The sequence below is a fragment of the Xenopus laevis genome, chromosome 1L, assembly GCF_017654675.1.
Source record: "Xenopus laevis strain J_2021 chromosome 1L, Xenopus_laevis_v10.1, whole genome shotgun sequence".
NCBI classification, from domain to species: domain Eukaryota; kingdom Metazoa; phylum Chordata; class Amphibia; order Anura; family Pipidae; genus Xenopus; species Xenopus laevis.
This window is the reverse complement of record NC_054371.1, coordinates 164,194,132-164,212,890: the sequence shown is the minus strand read 5'-3', so window position 1 is coordinate 164,212,890 and position 18,759 is coordinate 164,194,132. Positions and strand designations below refer to the sequence as shown.

At 43.4% G+C, this 18,759-nt stretch overlaps 1 protein-coding gene across 1 annotated transcript in view; it reads left to right on the top strand.

Moving 5' to 3' along the window:
* Nucleotides 1–18,759, top strand: part of gcn1.L (GCN1, eIF2 alpha kinase activator homolog L homeolog) — a 70,343-nt gene that overhangs the window by 24,436 nt on the left and 27,148 nt on the right. Inside the window, exons 21-36 of the mRNA XM_018261525.2 lie at nucleotides 5,284–5,462; nucleotides 12,251–12,344; nucleotides 12,838–12,951; nucleotides 13,694–13,892; nucleotides 14,159–14,308; nucleotides 14,410–14,588; nucleotides 14,710–14,790; nucleotides 14,990–15,133; nucleotides 15,232–15,359; nucleotides 15,490–15,679; nucleotides 16,028–16,098; nucleotides 16,237–16,402; nucleotides 16,923–17,117; nucleotides 17,617–17,863; nucleotides 17,947–18,068; nucleotides 18,145–18,259. Coding sequence (XP_018117014.1) covers nucleotides 5,284–5,462; nucleotides 12,251–12,344; nucleotides 12,838–12,951; nucleotides 13,694–13,892; nucleotides 14,159–14,308; nucleotides 14,410–14,588; nucleotides 14,710–14,790; nucleotides 14,990–15,133; nucleotides 15,232–15,359; nucleotides 15,490–15,679; nucleotides 16,028–16,098; nucleotides 16,237–16,402; nucleotides 16,923–17,117; nucleotides 17,617–17,863; nucleotides 17,947–18,068; nucleotides 18,145–18,259 — 2,374 coding nt within the window. The remainder of the gene's footprint in view (nucleotides 1–5,283; nucleotides 5,463–12,250; nucleotides 12,345–12,837; nucleotides 12,952–13,693; nucleotides 13,893–14,158; nucleotides 14,309–14,409; nucleotides 14,589–14,709; nucleotides 14,791–14,989; nucleotides 15,134–15,231; nucleotides 15,360–15,489; nucleotides 15,680–16,027; nucleotides 16,099–16,236; nucleotides 16,403–16,922; nucleotides 17,118–17,616; nucleotides 17,864–17,946; nucleotides 18,069–18,144; nucleotides 18,260–18,759) is intronic.

Here is an 18,759-nt window from a genome sequence, read left to right as displayed (position 1 = left end):
ATACAGGTCTAGGGAACATTACTCCTACTCTATCTCAGGGGATTCTGTGGGGGCTACAGCATCTCTGCCTAGCAATATGGGGGATAATCCCCCCCCCCTGTGGGTGCTTCAGCTGTCCCCAGTCCCTGGCTAACCTGCAGGGAATTGCTAGCCTATCTTTCTCACTGGACAGGTTTGTTAACCACCTGTCTACTCAGCCCCTAATGAAGAACAGGAAGTCAGCAAGCAAAAGAAAGACACCGCTGTCCGCATTGTCGGGGGAATCGGCCGAGAAGGTTGGCGATACTGAACTAAGCGAATGTGAGATCTTCTCAGCCTCATCTGAGGATCTCTCTGATACAGATAAGGAGGTCCCCCATGATGTAGAGGGAATTATCTGGGCCATTAAATGCTCCTTAAAGCTAGAGGAGTCGTCGGCTCTGGATCAGGGACCAAGGGTCCATTTAAGCGCCAGCGTAATCAGAACATGGAATTCCTGTTTCACGAGCAGCTGGGGGATATTATCCAACAAGAGTGGGATAATCTAGAGAAGAAATTTCAACCTTCCTGCAGGTTCTCTCGCTCTTATTCATTTGTGAAGGACCTTGCAGACAAAAGGGGTACCCCCCGGCTGTTGATGCGCCGGTGTCACTGCTCTCGAAGAACACAGCTCTCCCAGATTCGGCAGCCTTTAAGGACCTGACAGACAAGCGACTGAAGGGTTTCCTCTGCTCCATCTTTACTTCAGCAGGTTCCACTTTTAGACCCATCATTGAGCAGCATGGGTTAGTAGGGCCATGGTTGACTGGGCTCAGGAGATGCTTCAACAGGAAGGAAGAAATCTGCTCTAGTTCCTACCCAGGTCATGCTGTTCCTGGGACTGATATTCAACACGTGTTCTTAGAGAGTAGTACTCCCTCGGGAGAAGCAGGAAAAGTTGCAGTACCTCTCCAGACAGCTTATCCAGGTCAGAGCTCCCTCATTACGTCTTTGCATACATGTACTGGGGTATATGGTATCAATCACGAAGGATTAACCATTTTCACAGTTCCATTTGCGCTCCCTCCATTCTGCGAAACTGGCGGAAAAAGAGTCGCTGATTTAGAGAATCGTACTAGATCAGTTGACACAGCAGTCCCTGCAGTGGTGGACGAGCCCTCAGAATCTAGCCAGGGGTCGACGATGGGGAGAGACTCAATGGACAGTCATCACCACCGACGCAAGCCTAACCGGATGGGGAGCAAGGCTCGCTTGGAGTTCAGCACAAGGAGAATGGTCTCCAGAGGAGTCCAAACTGTCGATAAATGTCTTGGAGCTTCGGGCAATATACCTAGCTCTACACCATTGGGAAGATCGACTGACGGGCCTCTCAGTGCGCGTACAGACGGACAACGCGACCGTGGACTTGTATATAAATTACCAAGGGTGAACCCGCAGCTCCGCAGCCTGGTCAGAGGCGGAAAGGATTCTGTCCTGGGCGGAGACCCGAATCCCAGAAATATCCATGGTTCACATTCCGGGCATTCAGAATTGGGAAGCCGAATACCGCAGTCGACACCGCCTGGATCCGGGAGAGTGGGAACTCCTACCAGAAGTGTTTGACATGATCGTACACAGGTGGGGACATCCAGAAGTCGATCTGATGGCTTCGGCTTCTCGACACAACCAGAAGGTGCCAAGATTTTGTGCCAGAAGCAGAGACCCACAGGCATCAGGCCTGAGCGCGATGACAATACCTTGGCGGTTCTGATTAACGTACATCTTCCCTCCCATACCCATGCTTCCATGGGTATTACGGAAGTAATGCTTTGTTAAGTCCCTATGGTTCCTGTGTCCCCCAAGGCCGTAAGAGAAAAGGAGATTTTAATAGAACTTACCGTTAAATCTCTTTCTCTCTAGGCACTTGGGGGTACACAGGAACACCCTCCACGAAACATACCCCCGTTGTAGGATTTACATGGGAAACTGTTCCCCTGGTTCTTTTGTTCTTCTAGTTTTTTGTATATACATATAGTCCGTATTATGGGCTTGTTATCGAAACTGATGTGGGGGAGTTAAGCAAGAGGGTATATAGAGGGAGAGGAAGGAGTCCAGCTTTTTTTTTTTTTTTTTTTTGGTATCAGTGTCCTGCCTCCTGGAGGGAGGAGCTTAACCCTTTGATTCCTGTGTCCCCCAAGTGCCTAGAGAGAAAGAGATTTAACGGTAAATTCTACTAAAAATCTCATTTTCTTGATTGCCTTACACCATTGGTGTAATAATCACATAATCACAGCTAGATATAAAACTCACTAGGTCCATTATAACATTTGCTGGTCAGTGGATATCTAGCATGAAGGTGGGACCAGACATACAGACATAGGACTTTACTGTGTATTGTAATTTTGTTGACAGATACATCGGAAAAGCTCATGATCTCTTTAGCAATAGTTTCCGCTCAGTCTCCCTAATTATCATAATTTGTTAACAGTAGTGTGATAAGTGGAGTAAAATGTATATATATGATATATACTAAGAAATAGAATAGTGGGACAAAGCCCTTAATTGTCATTGTTAATGTTAACTTAAGCCAACAAAAAGTTGTATGTGATGACCCACTATAAAATGCACTTAGTTGTAGTCCTATAAGTATCCAACTCCCATGAGCAGACAACTTACTTCTTGCCAACCATGTTCCCCAAGTTTGATTCCAAGCACATCCCATGGCCAAGTGCTTATCAGCTTCAGATGTCTAGTTACAGTATATTGTAACTTACTTGCATGTGAAAATTGGTTTGGAAAAGTTGTACTGCTTTTGTATGAAAATTGCCAGGCTAAAATATCTGCAGGTATTTTGTGGTTTGATTGCAGTAAACACTGGGCCTGTTCCTTAGCCATAGTCTAGCCCTCGAAGCCCCATTCTAACCGAAACCTGAGCATAAATCCTTTAAAAATGGTTGTTCACCTTCCAAACATTTTGTTCAGTTCAGTTGTTTTCAGGTTTTTTCAATTACTTTCCATTATTTATTTTTTTACTGTTTTTCCAAAATCTAAGTTTAAAGTTGAATGTCTCTGGTGTTTGAGTCTGGCAACTCCGTAATTCAGGTGCAGACTCTAAACTGTTACAACTTTGCAACATTTAGTTGATACATTTCTCAGCAGCATCTCTGGAGTATTAGCAACTATTGTATCAATTCTAACAACTGCCTTTAATGAAACCCAGAGATTCTGCTCAGCAGGGACAAAGATAAGAAATGTATCAACAACATGTATCAATTTAGAACAGTTTACAGGGTCCGCTGACAACCGCCCTCCCAGAGCTGCTTTAGAAGGTGAAAAATGGCACTTCACACTTCAATATTAGAAAAACGGCAACACATAGAAAATAGAAAGTCATTGGAAAAAGTCGTTATTTCTGGTGATCTATCTGAAAACAACTAGTTGTTTGAAGGTGAACAACCCCTTTAAGCGTATCAAGTGTGTAAACAAAATAGGGATTTCTGCCATGTGAATCCAGGGGAGACAAGTCTGTGGTTGGGCTCCATCTTTCAGGTGTCAGGATTCTTGATGGATTTACTCCAGCATTACAAAATCTTTTCTAAATTAGAAGAATGGCTCCATTTTTTTCTTAACCTGTAAGAAAAAGCTATAGCTTTTTAACTTATAAAATGATAACTTTAAAGGAACAGTTCAGTGTGAAAATAAAAACTGGGTAAATAGAGAGGCTGTGCAAAATTAAAAATGTTTCTAATATAGTTAGTTAGCCAAAAATGTAATGTATAAAGGCTGGAGTGAACAGATGTCTAATAAAACAGCCAGAATCCAACTTCCTGCTTTTCAGCTCTATAACTTTGAGTCAGCGACTTGAAGGGGGGCCACATGGTACATTTCTGTTCAGTGAGTTTGTAATTGATCCTCAGCATTCAGCTCAGATTCAAAAGCAACAGATATGACCCATGTGGCCCCCCCTCAAGTCTCTGATTGGTTTCTGCCTGGTAACCAGGGTAACCAGTCAGTGTAAACCAAGAGAGCTGAAAAGCAGGAAGTAGTGTTATGACTGACAAGTTATACATCAAATCACTCCAGCCTTTATACATTACATTTTTGGCTAACTAACTATATTAGATACATTTTTTATTTTGCACAGCCTATGTATTTACCCAGTTTTTATTTTTACACTGAACAATTCCTTTAATGCTGTATATTCTTATTAATAAACTTCCCCCGTTCATTATCCCTACCATAGTCAACTTATCAGTATTTTATTTGCTGTAACATGAAAATGGACTAGTCTGCGGTAAATCAAACTTTGAATTAGACTGGTGACAATGACCCTTTCCAACTTTAAAGGATAACAAATAAAAAAACAAACAAATACAAAAAGTATTTTAGAAGTGATACCTATATTGGCTATCAATAAAAAAAAAATACATTGCAAGCTTTCGGAGCACCAAGGCCCCTTTGTCAGGCAAAATACAAATGAAAGCTTTTTGTGTATTCGGAATTGCAACTTGATCTTTGCACAGGATACCGAATACACAAAAAGTCGACACCATTCTGGACCACTATTCGTGTGCTTCATCCAATGTGGTATACATGATTACATGTACTAGGTGCTCTACAGGAGGCATATACATTGCGCACAAGGATGAACCATCACAGACATAAAATCAACACCAAATCATGTGATACACCAGTGGGGCAACATTTCTGCAGTCAAAATCACAGTCTTCAGGCAGGTCTTAATTCTAAAAGGGAACTTTAAAACTGAACTGGAAAGGAAGATTTATGAATTCAAATGTATGGAGTTATTTAACACATTAAGACAGGGCCTTAATTTAAGGCCAGGTTTCATGTCACACTATGTGACCTAACTGAATCCAGACTCCTGGACTATTTACAACCCACCCTAATTCATTGTATTATCTCTACATTTGATCTCTATCTGTAAGGTCCTAATTTATTGCCCATGAATACCTTTCACTTATCGAACAGAATATATGCTGTGCCTTTCTAGCTTTCATTTGTATTTTGCCTGACGAAGGGGCCTTGGTGCTCCGAAAGCTTGCAATGTATTTTTTTTTATTGTTAGCCAATATAGGTATCACTTCTACTATACTTTTTGTATTTGTTTGTTTTTTTTATTTGTTATTTTTGCTACTGGCTAACACGGTACCACAGTTTTTGTTTTGTGCTCAACTTTAAAGGAAAATTATACCCCCAAAATGAACACTTAAGCAACAGATCATATTAAATGGCATATTAAAGAATCTTACCAAACTGGTGTATATATACTTAAGTAAATATTGTCCTTTTACATCTCTTTAGGCTGCCCTGAATGCTGCAGGCTCTCTAGCTAGTCTTTTCCCTGGAAAAGTCCTCCCACGCCTGATTGAGATCATCACTCAGTCCCTGCAAAATCCTGCTTTGTGCCAGGTGACACGGGAGGAATATGCCATAATGCAAACCCTTGAAGGAGAGCTGTATGACAAGTCTATTATACAAAGGTAAGTATCCTTTTGTAAAACTCTATATATTTTACTGCAAGAATTGACCTTGCATGACCAAGCATGAGGATAAAATACCAGCGTAAAATAGATCTATCTAGCCTGAAGCTGTGCAGAGTAACACCTGCAGCCTTTCACAGTGCTCAGTTTTTTCCTTAAAAGTATATTCTCTTATTTTCCTTATTCAATGTTTGCCCAGCACTGATTTGATATACAGTTTTTGTTACCAAATGTATACATTTTTCATAAAATAGCATATTTTAAAACTACTATAAAGGTTTTTTTTCCTCTGTCCTGTTAAACCTTTGCTTTTGGTCAAATCTAATTGGTTCTGTTAACTACTGCATATTCTACCTTGTCATAAACATGATTTTGGTGAGAAAAAAACAGAGTTTGCATTTTCAAGCCGTAATCGGCAGTGTGTGCCTGCAGCCAAGCTGACATAATGGTTCCGGGTGCAGGCAGGAGTGGAAGCTAATGCTCTCGTAGGGGCTAAATTTCACCTGTGTATTTCCGCAGCCCGATTTCAGCCATAGTGTGGCCTAAGCATAACAATTCAGGCAGCTGAATCCTTCAGCAGAGGCGTTATGGAGCTGCTATGTTGTTACTTGCCCCACTGTTCTGTGGATAGGCTGCTGGGGGGGGAGGAGTTCGAGTGATATCACCCAACTCCAGTGCAGCAGTAAAAATTTACTGAAGTTTATCAGAGCACAAATCATATGGCTTGGGGCACCTGGGAAAATTAGAACTTGTCTAGTCCTACTTTAGATTTAAAAAAAAAAAAAAAATTCTCTTTAGAAAAATTGTTTTTCTCTAAGTCATCTTGGGGGACACAGGGACAGTGGGGTATAGCTGGTACATCCAGGAGGGCAGGACACAACAGTAGGAAAAAACTAGCCCCATCCCTACTGGCTATACCCCCAGCAGGCGGAGCTTAGACCAGTTTTAGTTGTGTCCTCAGGAGGATAGGACGAAGAAATTTATTCTCTTTTATTATTAGATTTTCTGTCAGTTGCTTGACACCTAGGGAATGCCCAGGCCCTCTACATAGAGCAGAGGTTCCCCATTGGCATTCCCCAACGTGGGATATGTCCCCGGGGTCCCTCATATTAAAGACCACCCAGTCATTCAGGTCTCCCCTTTTGGTCATAGGTGGAGACTGACTGGCCGGAGGACAGAGGAGTTTTTTCAGGACACTGAGTAATATCTGTGCTGCCCTTCCTCCTCATTTAACCCTCTCCCTGCCTATTGGAGCGCAGGCTGGCTGCTCTTCACCTGCCTTACTCCTTCTAGGCTAACACTGACACACTCTTACAGCTGAATGAGCTCATTTTTTTTATTTAGGAGGGAGGGGAGACACTGAGGCGCATTAGCGCTAATCCTGAGATGGTGACGGTTATTAAACTGTCGCGGCGCTTGTTGAGCACAAGGAAAGGTGCGGGGAGGGGAGACCCGGTCAAGGGAGGAACTGAGGCGCATTAGTCTTGGCGCCATTCAGTATGTTCTCGCGCAATCTCAGCGCATCTCCTCAGTCGCGGACGCCATTTTGTTATCTAGCGGCAGTGTGAGGCGCTCTCCCGACCTGATAATTAAGCCTCCGGCTTAGCTTAGTTTTCCTGTCTTGGGTCTCCCTGAACTCGCAGCCTCACAGCCTCGCAGCCTCACAGCTTTACTGAGGATTCAAACCAGAGTGGGTCACAGCGCCTCAGCGCACCTAGCTACACAGCTAATACTGGGTGACGCTAGTAAGCACTAACAAAGGCTGGCTGCCTCAGTAGGGTTGTCTAACCTGTGTTTTTGGCACGGCAGAGCTCAGACTAGTGTGCATATTATATATACACACATACATATATATATATAGATATACATATATATATATATATATATATATAGATAAAGTTGTTATATCTATATCTTGTTTGCCTATCACTATCATGTCTGAGGGAACTACTGACAAGCTTTTTTCCAGGGGGGCACCTACTGCCCAGGTGAGATATTTAGCTTGTGCCACCTGCCGCAAACGTTTGGCCTCTGGGCACAAAGAGCCATTATGTAACAAGTGCAAACCACCTGAAATTGGTCCTGAACCTCCAGAACCTGCTCCTCCCCAGGAGGTCCAAGGCTGTCAAGGGGAACCATCGTCTTTGCACAGAGAGTCTTCACCGCATAGACAACCTCCCGCACCTGAGTGGGCAGCACAGCTGGCTTCTGGGATACCCAGATTGGCCCAGTCACTGGATAAATTGCTCTCTCGCCTTGATAAGCCTAGGGTGAAAGCTTCTAAGCGTAGAGCTCCTTCTCCATCCGAGGAAGAGAGTGATTCCCCTCCCAGATTTTTTTCACCATCTATACTAGATTCAGGAGAGGACTTTGATCGCTCAGAAGGTGAGCTTTCATCAGACTCAGACAAGGAGGATGAGGATTCACACAGGTATTCTTTGGAATCGGTGGATAACTTAATTTCCTCGGTCCTTGAGACCCTTCATCTCCAAGACCCAGGAGCTTCTTCTGATGCCACTAAGAGCTTATTTAAACATCACAGTAAGACTTCACCAGTTTTTCCCTCTCACTCACAGCTGGATCAGATCATTCAACAAGAATGAGATAATTCGGAGAGACGTTTTCAAACAAATAGAAAATTTCAGAAGCTCTACCCTTTTCCTAAGGAGCTTACAGAAAAGTGGTCAATGCCACCCTCCGTTGACCCGCCAGTATCCAGGCTCTCCAAGAACACCGCCCTTCCTGTTCCAGACGCTTCTTCCTTCAGGGACTCGATGGATAAAAAGCTAGAGAGCCTTCTACGTTCGGCATTCTCCGCTTCTGGCACCACCCTACGGCCTGTCCTAGCCATGGCATGGGTTAGCAGGGCAGCTCAGTCCTGGTCAGACTCCCTCCTCACTGCAATTACATCTGGGGCAACCCGTCAGGAGCTTTCTCAATGGGCATCCCAAATTAAGGAAGCAAATGATTACATGTGTGAGGCTTCACTCGATGCCATTCAAGTCATCAGCAGATCATCAGCTCTCTCTGTAGCAGCCCGCAGATCACTCTGGATGAAACTGTGGTCAGCAGACCTTTCCTCTAAAAAGTCTCTAACATCCATCCCCTTTAAGGGCAAGCTTCTTTTCGGGCCTGACCTGGATAAGATTATCAGTCAAGCTACAGGGGGCAAGAGTACCCTGTTACCTCAACCCAAGGCTCGCCCTTCCTTCCGTAGGGGTAAGTTTTTTCGTGGCTCCCAAAACAAGCACACAAGATCGTCACCACCGCGACAGTCCTTCACAAACCGAGGACGCTTTAGTGGTAAGCAGAGACCTCCCTGGCAGAGCAAGAAGCACACCACCAAGACCGGAGACAAGACTGCCTCGACATGACGGTGTGAGTGCGCCGTCAGACACAAGGCCGATAGGGGGCAGGCTCGGCTTCTTTGCCGAAAAGTGGACCACACTCATTCAAGACTCTTGGATACACGAGGTGGTATATCGGGGCTACCATCTAGAATTCTCCTCAACTCCCCCAATCGTTTCTTTATGTCCAGACTACCACAGGACTCAATAAAAAGGACAGCCTTCCTAGGCGCCATTTCAAAACTCCTACTATCACAGGTAATTACTCCTGTACCAGCCGCAGAGCTTTTCAAGGGTTACTATTCAAACCTTTTCGTAGTGCCCAAGAAGGACGGATCGGTAAGACCCATTTTGGATCTCAAGGAACTAAACAAATTCCTTCGTCAACGAAGATTCAAGATGGAGTCTCTCAAATCAGTCATTGCAGCCATGTCCCCGGGGCAATTTCTGATTTCTATCGACATAAAGGATGCTTACCTTCACGTCCCTATTTTCCCTCCGCATCAGAGATACTTGCGTTTTGCTTTTCAAAATCACCATTATCAGTTCACAAGCCTACCCTTCGGGCTAATGTCTGCCCCGAGAGTCTTTACCAAGATAATGGCAGCGGCAACAGCAGTGATTCGCAGCATGGGAGTGTCCATCACCCCCTACCTGGACGACCTTCTAATCAAGGCACCATCCTTCTCAGAAGCTCAGAGATCTCTCCAGACTTCCATGGACAGGCTTCAGGAACTAGGCTGGGTCTTAAACCTGGAAAAGTCTTCCCTGACGCCCAGCCAATCCATGGTTTTCCTTGGCATGCAACTCAATACACAAACACAGAGGATCTATCTTCCACAGGAGAAGGTCAGTCATTTACAGACCTTGGTAAGGTCGCTTCTCCAGAGACCTCTACACTCAGTCAAGTTCTGCATGAGAGTGTTAGGGGTCATGGTGTCCACCATAGAAGCGGTGCCATTCGCCCAATTCCATCTGCGAGAGCTCCAATGGAACATTCTGAAGGTTTGGAAGAGGAAGTCCCTTCTTCAAGAGATCCGTCTCTCCTACAAGACAAGAGCATCTCTCCTCTGGTGGTTGAACAACAACCATCTGTCTTCGGGAAAACCCATGGGAGATCCGCATTGGCGTGTTCTCACAACGGACGCAAGTCTATTCGGCTGGGGAGCAGTCCTCGAGGGCCGCTCCGCTCAAGGGCAGTGAAAATAAGGGAAAATAAACTACAAATCAACCTGCTCGAGATCCGGGCAATCCGTCTAGCCCTGATCCATTGGCAACAGTTTCTGCACGGTCAGGCTGTAAAGATACAGTCCGACAACGCCACGGCGGTGGCTTACATCAACCACCAGGGGGGCACAAGAAGCAGAGGAGCACTAGACGAAGTCAACCTCATCTTCAAATGGGCCGAAACCCACCAGACCCAACTGTCAGCGATTTACATTCCGGGACTTCTAAACTGGGAAGCGGACTACCTAAGCAGGCAATCCCTAGACCCAGGAGAGTGGTCATTAAAAGACGAGATCTTCCACAAGATAACCCTGATGTGGGGCACTCCAGAGGTGGATCTAATGGCGACTCGGCACAACCGCAAGGTCCCAGTGTTCCTAGCCCGATACAGGGATCCACTAGCTCTAACAGCCAAGTGGCACTTCCATCTGGCCTATGCTTTTCCACCCCTGCCCCTCGTACCAAGGACTCTCAGAAAACTTCAACGAGAGCAGACCACTCTCCTTCTCATCGCACCAAGATGGCCTCGACGCTCCTGGTACACAGATCTTCTCAACATGTCCGTGGCAGAACCGTGGACACTGCCTATAATTCCGGACCTTCTAACTCAAGGGCCGATCCGGCACCCAAAACCATCAAGTCTAAATTTGACGGCGTGGCTCTTGAAACCAAAATTCTAACCCAGAAGGGGTTCTCCAAGGCAGTAGCTGACACCATGTGCGCAGCCAGAAAACCAGTTTCAGCAAGAGCTTATCATAGAGTTTGGTCTACCTTCCACCAGTGGTGCGTACGGCATAATACGCAGTTCAAAAGTTTTTCCATTCCCAACATTCTGGAGTTCCTGCAAGAGGGCCTATCCATGGGTCTATCCCTAGGTTCTCTTAAATCACAAGTCTCTGCTCTATCAGTCCTTTTTCAGAAACGACTTGCCTTTTTGCCTGATGTCAAGACTTTCATGCAGGGAGTAGCACATGTGGCTCCTCCAGTACGAGCACCAGCTCCCCAATGGGACCTTACCTTAGTTTTACGAGCCCTTCAAGACCCTCCATTCGAACCGCTAGGATCAGTACCCCTTCTCTGGCTTACATGGAAAACAGTTTTCCTTCTGGCGATTGCCTCTGCAAGACGTGTTTCAGAACTCAGCGCACTGTCCTGTAAACCGCCTTTCCTCGTTTTTCATCATGATAGGGCGGTCCTACGCACTATTCCATCTTTTTTGCCAAAGGTAGTATCGGACTTTCATTTGAACCAGGAGATTCTGTCCTTCTCCTTCCAATCCCAAGGAGAGGGCTCTACACACATTGGATCCGGTTAGAGCTCTAAAGTTCTATTTACACAGAGTCCAGGACATTCGCAAAGTGGACTCATTATTAGTCATTCCTTCAGGCCCCCACCAAGGAGGGGCGGCCACAAAAACGTCCATTTCACGCTGGATCAAGCAAGCAATTCAACGAGCCTACGTGGCACGTGGCAAGACGCCACCAGCTAGACTGACAGCTCATTCCACTAGGGGGATGAGTACGTCCTGGGCGTTCAGGAACCAAGCATCAGCTGAACAGCTGTGCAAGGCAGCTACGTGGACTTCCGTCCACTCATTCTCAAAATTCTACCATTTCGATACCTTTGCGGCTTCTGACACTCGCTTTGGCAGAAGGGTGCTTCAAGCCGCAGTGGTCAGTTCCACTTAAGCCTCACTCTCCCGCCCGGAGGTTTTAGTGGACAGCTTTGGTACGTCCCCACTGTCCCTGTGTCCCCCAAGATGACTTAGAGAAAAGGAGATTTTGTATACTTACCGTTAAATCTTTTTCTCTTTAGTCACTTGGGGGACACAGGGCTTCCCTCCCTGGACTGAGGCTCTCGTTGTTCCGTCAGACATATTACGTTTATTTCTAGTTTGTTAAGGTTAATAATATTTTCCTGTTGACTTTGGAACAAACTGGTCTAAGCTCCGCCTGCTGGGGGTATAGCCAGTAGGGGTGGGGCTAGTTTTTTCCTACTGTTGTGTCCTGCCCTCCTGGATGTACCAGCTATACCCCACTGTCCCTGTGTCCCCCAAGTGACTAAAGAGAAAAAGATTTAACGGTAAGTATACAAAATCTTCTTTTCAGTGCAAGATTCTGCTGGAGCAGCACTATTAACTGATGTGTTTTGGGGGAAAACACATGTTTTCACATGAGAGAATCCCTTAACTCCTTTTCCTGCTTTTTCTTTTAGTGCTCAACAGGACAGCATGAAAAAGGCAAACATGAAAAGGGAGAACAAAGCATACTCCTTCAAGGAGCAGATCATCGAACTGGAGCTGAAGGAGGTACATTGTGAATACTTTGTGGCAATTTACAAGATAACACCAACCTGTAAAATCCTTACAAATTAGCTTTACTGATGTCTCTTTATTAATTGACATTTGCATACTAATTTGCATACTCATAAATCATGCATTCTACAATTTAAAATGTAAGAATAATAGAAGTAACCTTGAAGTCTGATTACCCTTCCCTGCAGCTCTTTTGCTTTCATTTGTTTATGGAAATCCCCAGAGACCTCTAAGGGTAAGGTCACTAGGGGAGATTGAGGGAGATTTAGTTGCCCGGTGACTAATCGCCTCTTCTTCTGGGCAGCAATCTCCCCGAACTGCTTTCCCCTGCCTTCCCACCGGCTATAATGAAAAATCGCGACGCTTCGTTTTCCGAAGTTGCTTCGAGGTAATTTTGGATGATTTCGGAAAATGAAGCGCCGCGCCTTGCATGTAATATGTGTAATTTAGATATCTAAAATTTGCTTTTATATGACTTGTTTTGCAGGAGATAAAGAAGAAAAAGGGTATAAAGGAAGAACTGCAGTTAACAAGTAAACAGAAGGAAATGCTGCAGGCTCAGATGGAGAAAGAGAAAGAGATCCGAAAGAGACTCATAGAGGTACAGCAATGAAAGGATAATCTGAAGACTTTCTGGACTACTCACTCTATTTAGTAGATGTTAGATGATCGAGATAGAAATCTGGAAGCACTGTTTCTTCTCCTTTTGGTCACACTCTGCTGGAAGCTGAGAAAGCTTACCACAAGGTGGCGTATGATTAAAAACAGTACAAAGGATTACAGTGCCTCCATCCCATCTCGATTGACACAGCTGGCTATCTGCTACTCGGAATGGTCAGCAGTGTCAGATTGTCAGCTGTGGTAAGAACCTCTAGACTGTGGGCAGTTTGGGGGCATACTTTTTAAACAAAAAAAAAAATATTGCTGTCGTTATTTTTAGTAATACTGTCACATTCCTATGGCTTTTTATAGGCATGTGTCAGTATAGCTGTTCTGGATCTGTAAAGGGTTTTGTATGCATTGTATGGGCTGGTTTCAAGCAAGTTGATGGAGAGGATTTTATTTGGAAGTGTTAAAAGGTATTTATTACCTTGCACAAGAAAAATGTATGGGATTTTTCCAGCCCTGGAAAACAAATATGCTGCATAGAATACAATAATTTTAGTTGTTAAACAAGAATGCCATTCATGGCTTTCTACAGAACTACAGAATCAAAATCTGAAATAGGTATTATGTTGCCAAGAAATGGTTGTAGGTGCTGGATGAACTTTAAATTTAAAAAATGTTTTGACTTTATAAAATAACTGGAAATTAAGGGATTAATCCTTATTGTCCTTTTCTAGTTGGATAGAGACTTAGAGAACACCCTTCGACTTTTGGATTCTGTGCTACGGCAAAACCCTTCTGGCCTTTCCCAGCACATTCCTGCGCTGACTAGTTCCTTTCTACCATTGCTTCAGTCTCCATTAGCTGCTCCTCGGATTCATGTCACCTTTGTGTCTTTTGCTGGCTATGTTATGCCAGCCCATTTGAAAACATTTGGTAAGTAAACTTGATAATGTATTTTGTACCTTTTTCGTTTCACACTCTTTACAGTTAACGGGTAGGAAACTGCACATGTTCAGAAAAGTGCAGTGCTCCATATTATATTTACACTTAGTAGCTGCTTATAGTATACTGTAAAGATCAGCTTAACGTATGACCCATAACTACCCTGCATTGACGGCCTTCTCAGACTCTATAACTCAATTTTTATTTTAGTTAAATGTAATTCCAAGTTTACTATCCACCTGTTTTATGAACCCTAGGTACATTTGTTGCCTATGTTACCCTCCGTTTGCTGAAACCAGAGTGTTTCCTGGATCCTGCATGGTGTCAGGAAGAGTTGCCAGTTGCAGTAAAGAGGGCAGTTACTATCTTACATTCATATACAGTACCGAAGTTCAAGGGTGACCCAGGTGAGGGAGTTGTTACATGTTGGCAAATAAATATTTTATTTCTTTTTTACATTTTATCTAATTTTGCAGATTTTTTTGTGACCATTTCTTTATACACATAGGTGTTTCCCCATTATCCGCCCCTGCATTTGCCTTTATATTTCCACTTTTAAAAATGGTACTGATGGAAACTCCCAATAACAGTGAAGAGAATCAAGAGCTTCTGGTTCAGGCACTGCAATTCCTCACTGAACATTCACAGCTGAGATCCTATAGCAACAAAAATGAACTTGTGGATGAGGTGACTATGGTTACTGGGAGAATTTATTAACTTTTGGATTTACTACTTACTATGCTGCAGTTGAGGGCTTTGAGGAGAGCAGATGTCCCTGGTTTGTTTACTTTTATATTGTTCTCCTTAGAATGGCCCAGAACTGTTGCCACGTGGAGACATGCTCCTTCTCCTTACCAGAGTAATAGGGACAGCCAACCCACAATTACAAGTACGTTTTTATTCTCAACTGTTTGAGCCGACTGTTGATTCTAAGGAACATATTTATTAAAGGCGAGAAAATTTTTTTTTCACAATATTATCTGAAGAATTGAAAATACTGCAAAAGTCTTTACAAGTGGAATAGGTGTGAATTCTGTGGAGAATTTTCTTGTCATGCTGTTCACTGGGCTACCTGCTATCTCTCCCAGGTCATGGCTTCCAATACGCTGACAACACTGTGTACAAGCAGTGGAGGAGGAGATGGGTGTACATATGCTGAGCAAGAAGAAATCGATGTTTTGTTGCAAGCACTTCAGTCATCCTGCTCAATCGTGCGAGATGCCGCTTTAAGGGTAAGGAAGAAGTGTTTTCCTAAATATACATTTGTCTCTCTTCTGTTATGTGTGATCTTAGACCCAAGTCTTATTCTCTCTACACTTGTTATGACAAGGGACTTATGGAGCTGAAGATGGTTCTGCCTACTCCAGACACCGATGAGAAAAATGGATTGAACTTGTTGCACAGACTCTGGGTGGTTAAATTTGATTGTGAGGCTGAAATCAAAGCACAAGCTGAAAAGTAAGTGTTTCTTTGAAGATGTACTAGTGTCTTCTGGGTCCAGATATAACAGACATGTGCAGTATGGCTGTAAACTTGACCTTTTTTTTTTCTCATTCACATAACCACCGTGTTCTGCCGTGTTCCATAGGTTTTGGGAAACATTGAAGTTGGAATTGCAGCCTGAACTCTGCTCCCTCCTTATCAATGATGTTATTTATCATGAAGAAGCAGTGAGACAGGCAGGAGCAGATGCATTGTCTCATGCAGTTGCAGAATACCAGCATCAAGCTACTACAGTCATGAACAAACTGACTGAGATCTATCATGAGAAACTCTATGTAAGGCACAGTTGTGTTTGATATATTTATAGAGGATATTGTACCACCTACTGATATGTATAAGGCTATTGGCAGTCTCCTTTCAAATTTCTCCATAAGTTAAATTAATGGCTGTGCCCTACTTTTTAGATGGGCAACACCTTCCCTGCCATCTGCTGTGATAGTTTTGTGAACCCATATGTTGGTGCTGCTTGGCATACTCTTATTTACACTTCTGGAACATTGTATCACTCTTAGTGAATGTCAGTGATGTTATTGGTGCTGCTTTGAAATTGCACATTTTTTAGGACCTGCAGGGGCTGCTGTTCACGCTGCTCATTTCTGATTTCATGTTTGCACTTGTTTTAGAGACCACCCCCTGTATTAGATGCACTAGGAAGAGTGATTTCAGAATCTCCTCCTGACCAGTTTGAAGCAAGGTAAGTCTTTATGGAATTGACTCTATTCAGCACAAGTAGTGCAGAAGTCCTGAAGCAGTGTGTTAACTGCAAATATATCTTGTACATCAGTAACAGTTTGTTCCAGCACTACTTTTAATTTCTGATTGTCTTTATCAGATGTGGCATTGCTCTGGCTCTGAACAAGATGGCCCAGTATCTAGATGGCTCACAAGTCAAGCCACTTTTCCAGTTTTTTGTACCTGATGCACTTAATGATCGAAATGACGAGGTCAGAAAATGTATGTTGAATGCTGCGTTGTCTGCTCTCAATGCTCATGGGAAGGTAAGCAGATTTTTACCATGTTCGTAGATTTTCGATTTGGGGTCAGTTGCTTTTCATCGCAGTTTGTTTCAGGTATTCATTAGTTTGATGTTATTTTTGGTGTCTGTGAGTGACCTCAGGGGTCATTTACCAGTTCCTTGGGTGCAAGAGCATGCCTCTTAATGCTTATCTCCTGAGCACTTGTGCCCAGTGCTATGCTGCTGGTTACACACAGAGCCGGATAAAAAATCTGGTGCATTGGTAAAAGGGCAGCACCAGGTTGCACAGTCCTACATGCCTCCCCTGCCTGTCTCTTTTAAATCATTGTAATGGAGCACAGAGGCCTGCAGTGGCCATGCAGTGGGCAAAGTGCAAATAATGGCAGTATGCAGCCTTTTTTGCACTTTGCACACTGCATGGGGCATTGTAAACGACCCCTCTCAAGTTGCTTTATGTAAGCTTCTATCAAACTACTAGCAGTAGTTGTAGGGTGCTGGGATTATAGTTCAAGAAAAGCTAAATAGCCTAATGTTTTTTTCAGGACAGTGTAAATTCTCTGTTACCGGTGTTTGAAGAATTCTTAAAGAATGCCCCCACTGATGCCAGTTATGATACTGTAAGGCAAAGTGTTGTCATCCTTATGGGCTCACTGGCGAAACACTTAGACAAAAGTGATCCCAAAGTTAAACCAATAGTTGCCAAGCTAATTGCAGCATTATCCACTCCATCACAACAGGTAAGTGCCCGTCAGTGAATGATGGGTGTTTTTTGTTTTCCTGAATGTTGTTTGGTTTGGTTTTGTTCAGATGTTTGTTTGTTACAAATATGGTTACAAGTTTTTAGTATTACTGTGAAGTAGAATTTACCTGTTTTGCAAATAGCTTAGTAGTTTTGGTATTAGTTTAAGTGATAGTAGTTAATAGACTGTCAGCAACAGTGTTACTAGGGGTGCATTCGGTTCGGGATTCAGTCAGGATCCAGCATTTTTCAGCCGGATTCCGTTTTGGCCGAATCCTCGTGCCTGGCCCAACCAAATCTGAATCCTAATTTGCATATGAAAGTTAGGGTGGGAAGTGAAATCACGTGACTTTCATGTGAATCTTTCATGAAGGATTTAGGAATTCAGTCAAATACCAAATATCGTATTCAGTGCATCATTAAGTGTTACAGATACTGAGGACACCAAAAGAGTGCTGTTGCTTGTCTTCTATGCTCATTGTCCAATTGTCTTAAAGGTTCAAGAATCTGTTGCCAACTGTCTACCACCCCTTGTACCAGCTATTAAAGAAGATGCTGGAGGCATGATTCAGAAACTTCTGACACTTCTTTTAGAATCTGATAAATATGCAGAACGCAAAGGTGCCGCTTATGGACTGGCGGGACTAGTAAAGGGCCTAGGAATTCTTTCCTTGAAACAGCAAGACATGATGACAACTTTAACTGATGCTATTCAAGATAAAAAAAATTTCCGGCGTAGAGAGGGTAAGCAGGAATTGTAGTTTGTGTGTAGTATTTTCAGAACTTCCCTTTGAACTTTGTGTAACGTAATAATAATCTTATTCCAGGGGCACTCTTTGCATTTGAGATGCTTTGCAGTATGCTTGGAAAGCTTTTTGAGCCATATGTTGTTCATGTATTACCTCATCTTCTGCTGTGCTTTGGAGATGGGAATCAGTATGTGCGAGAGGTAAGAGCAGGCTCATCTCTCTTCTCATCTTCCACAGTTTTACCCAGTGAGTAATAACATGGAAACTTTATTTCAGGCTGCAGATGAATGTGCCAAGGCGGTTATGAGTAATCTAAGTGCCCACGGTGTTAAGCTTGTTCTGCCATCCCTGCTGGTAGCTCTTGAGGAGGAATCCTGGAGAACCAAAGCTGGTAAATCTATCTCAAATTCTTTCCTGTCAATGATTATTCATTAATCCCTCTGCTGGAGTTGTCATATTTAGCTTTGATTATGTTAATTTTCATGGACGCTGGTGTCAACCCCCTAATAAATTTGAAATACAGTCAGGTTTAACAATTACTTACAAAAGCAGACCTATAAGGTAGAAGAGTTGACATGACCTATAGGTAACTTTTTGGGGCCGAAGGGTCAAAATGAATTTCAATGTAATTTTTGGGTACTTTGACCATCGAATAGGCCAAAATTCGATTTGAATTGAAAAACTTTGAATATTCGACCAATCAAAAATCGAAGTACTTTCTTTTTAAAAAACTTTGACTTCGACACCTTAAACCTGCCGAATTGCTATGTTAGCCTATGGGGACCTCCTAGAATCAATAGCCAGTATTTGGCTTCGTTTTTAGAAGTCAGTTTTTTTTGTGAAAATCGTTCCATTAAATCGTTCGAACGATTTGAATTCGATTGAAAACGG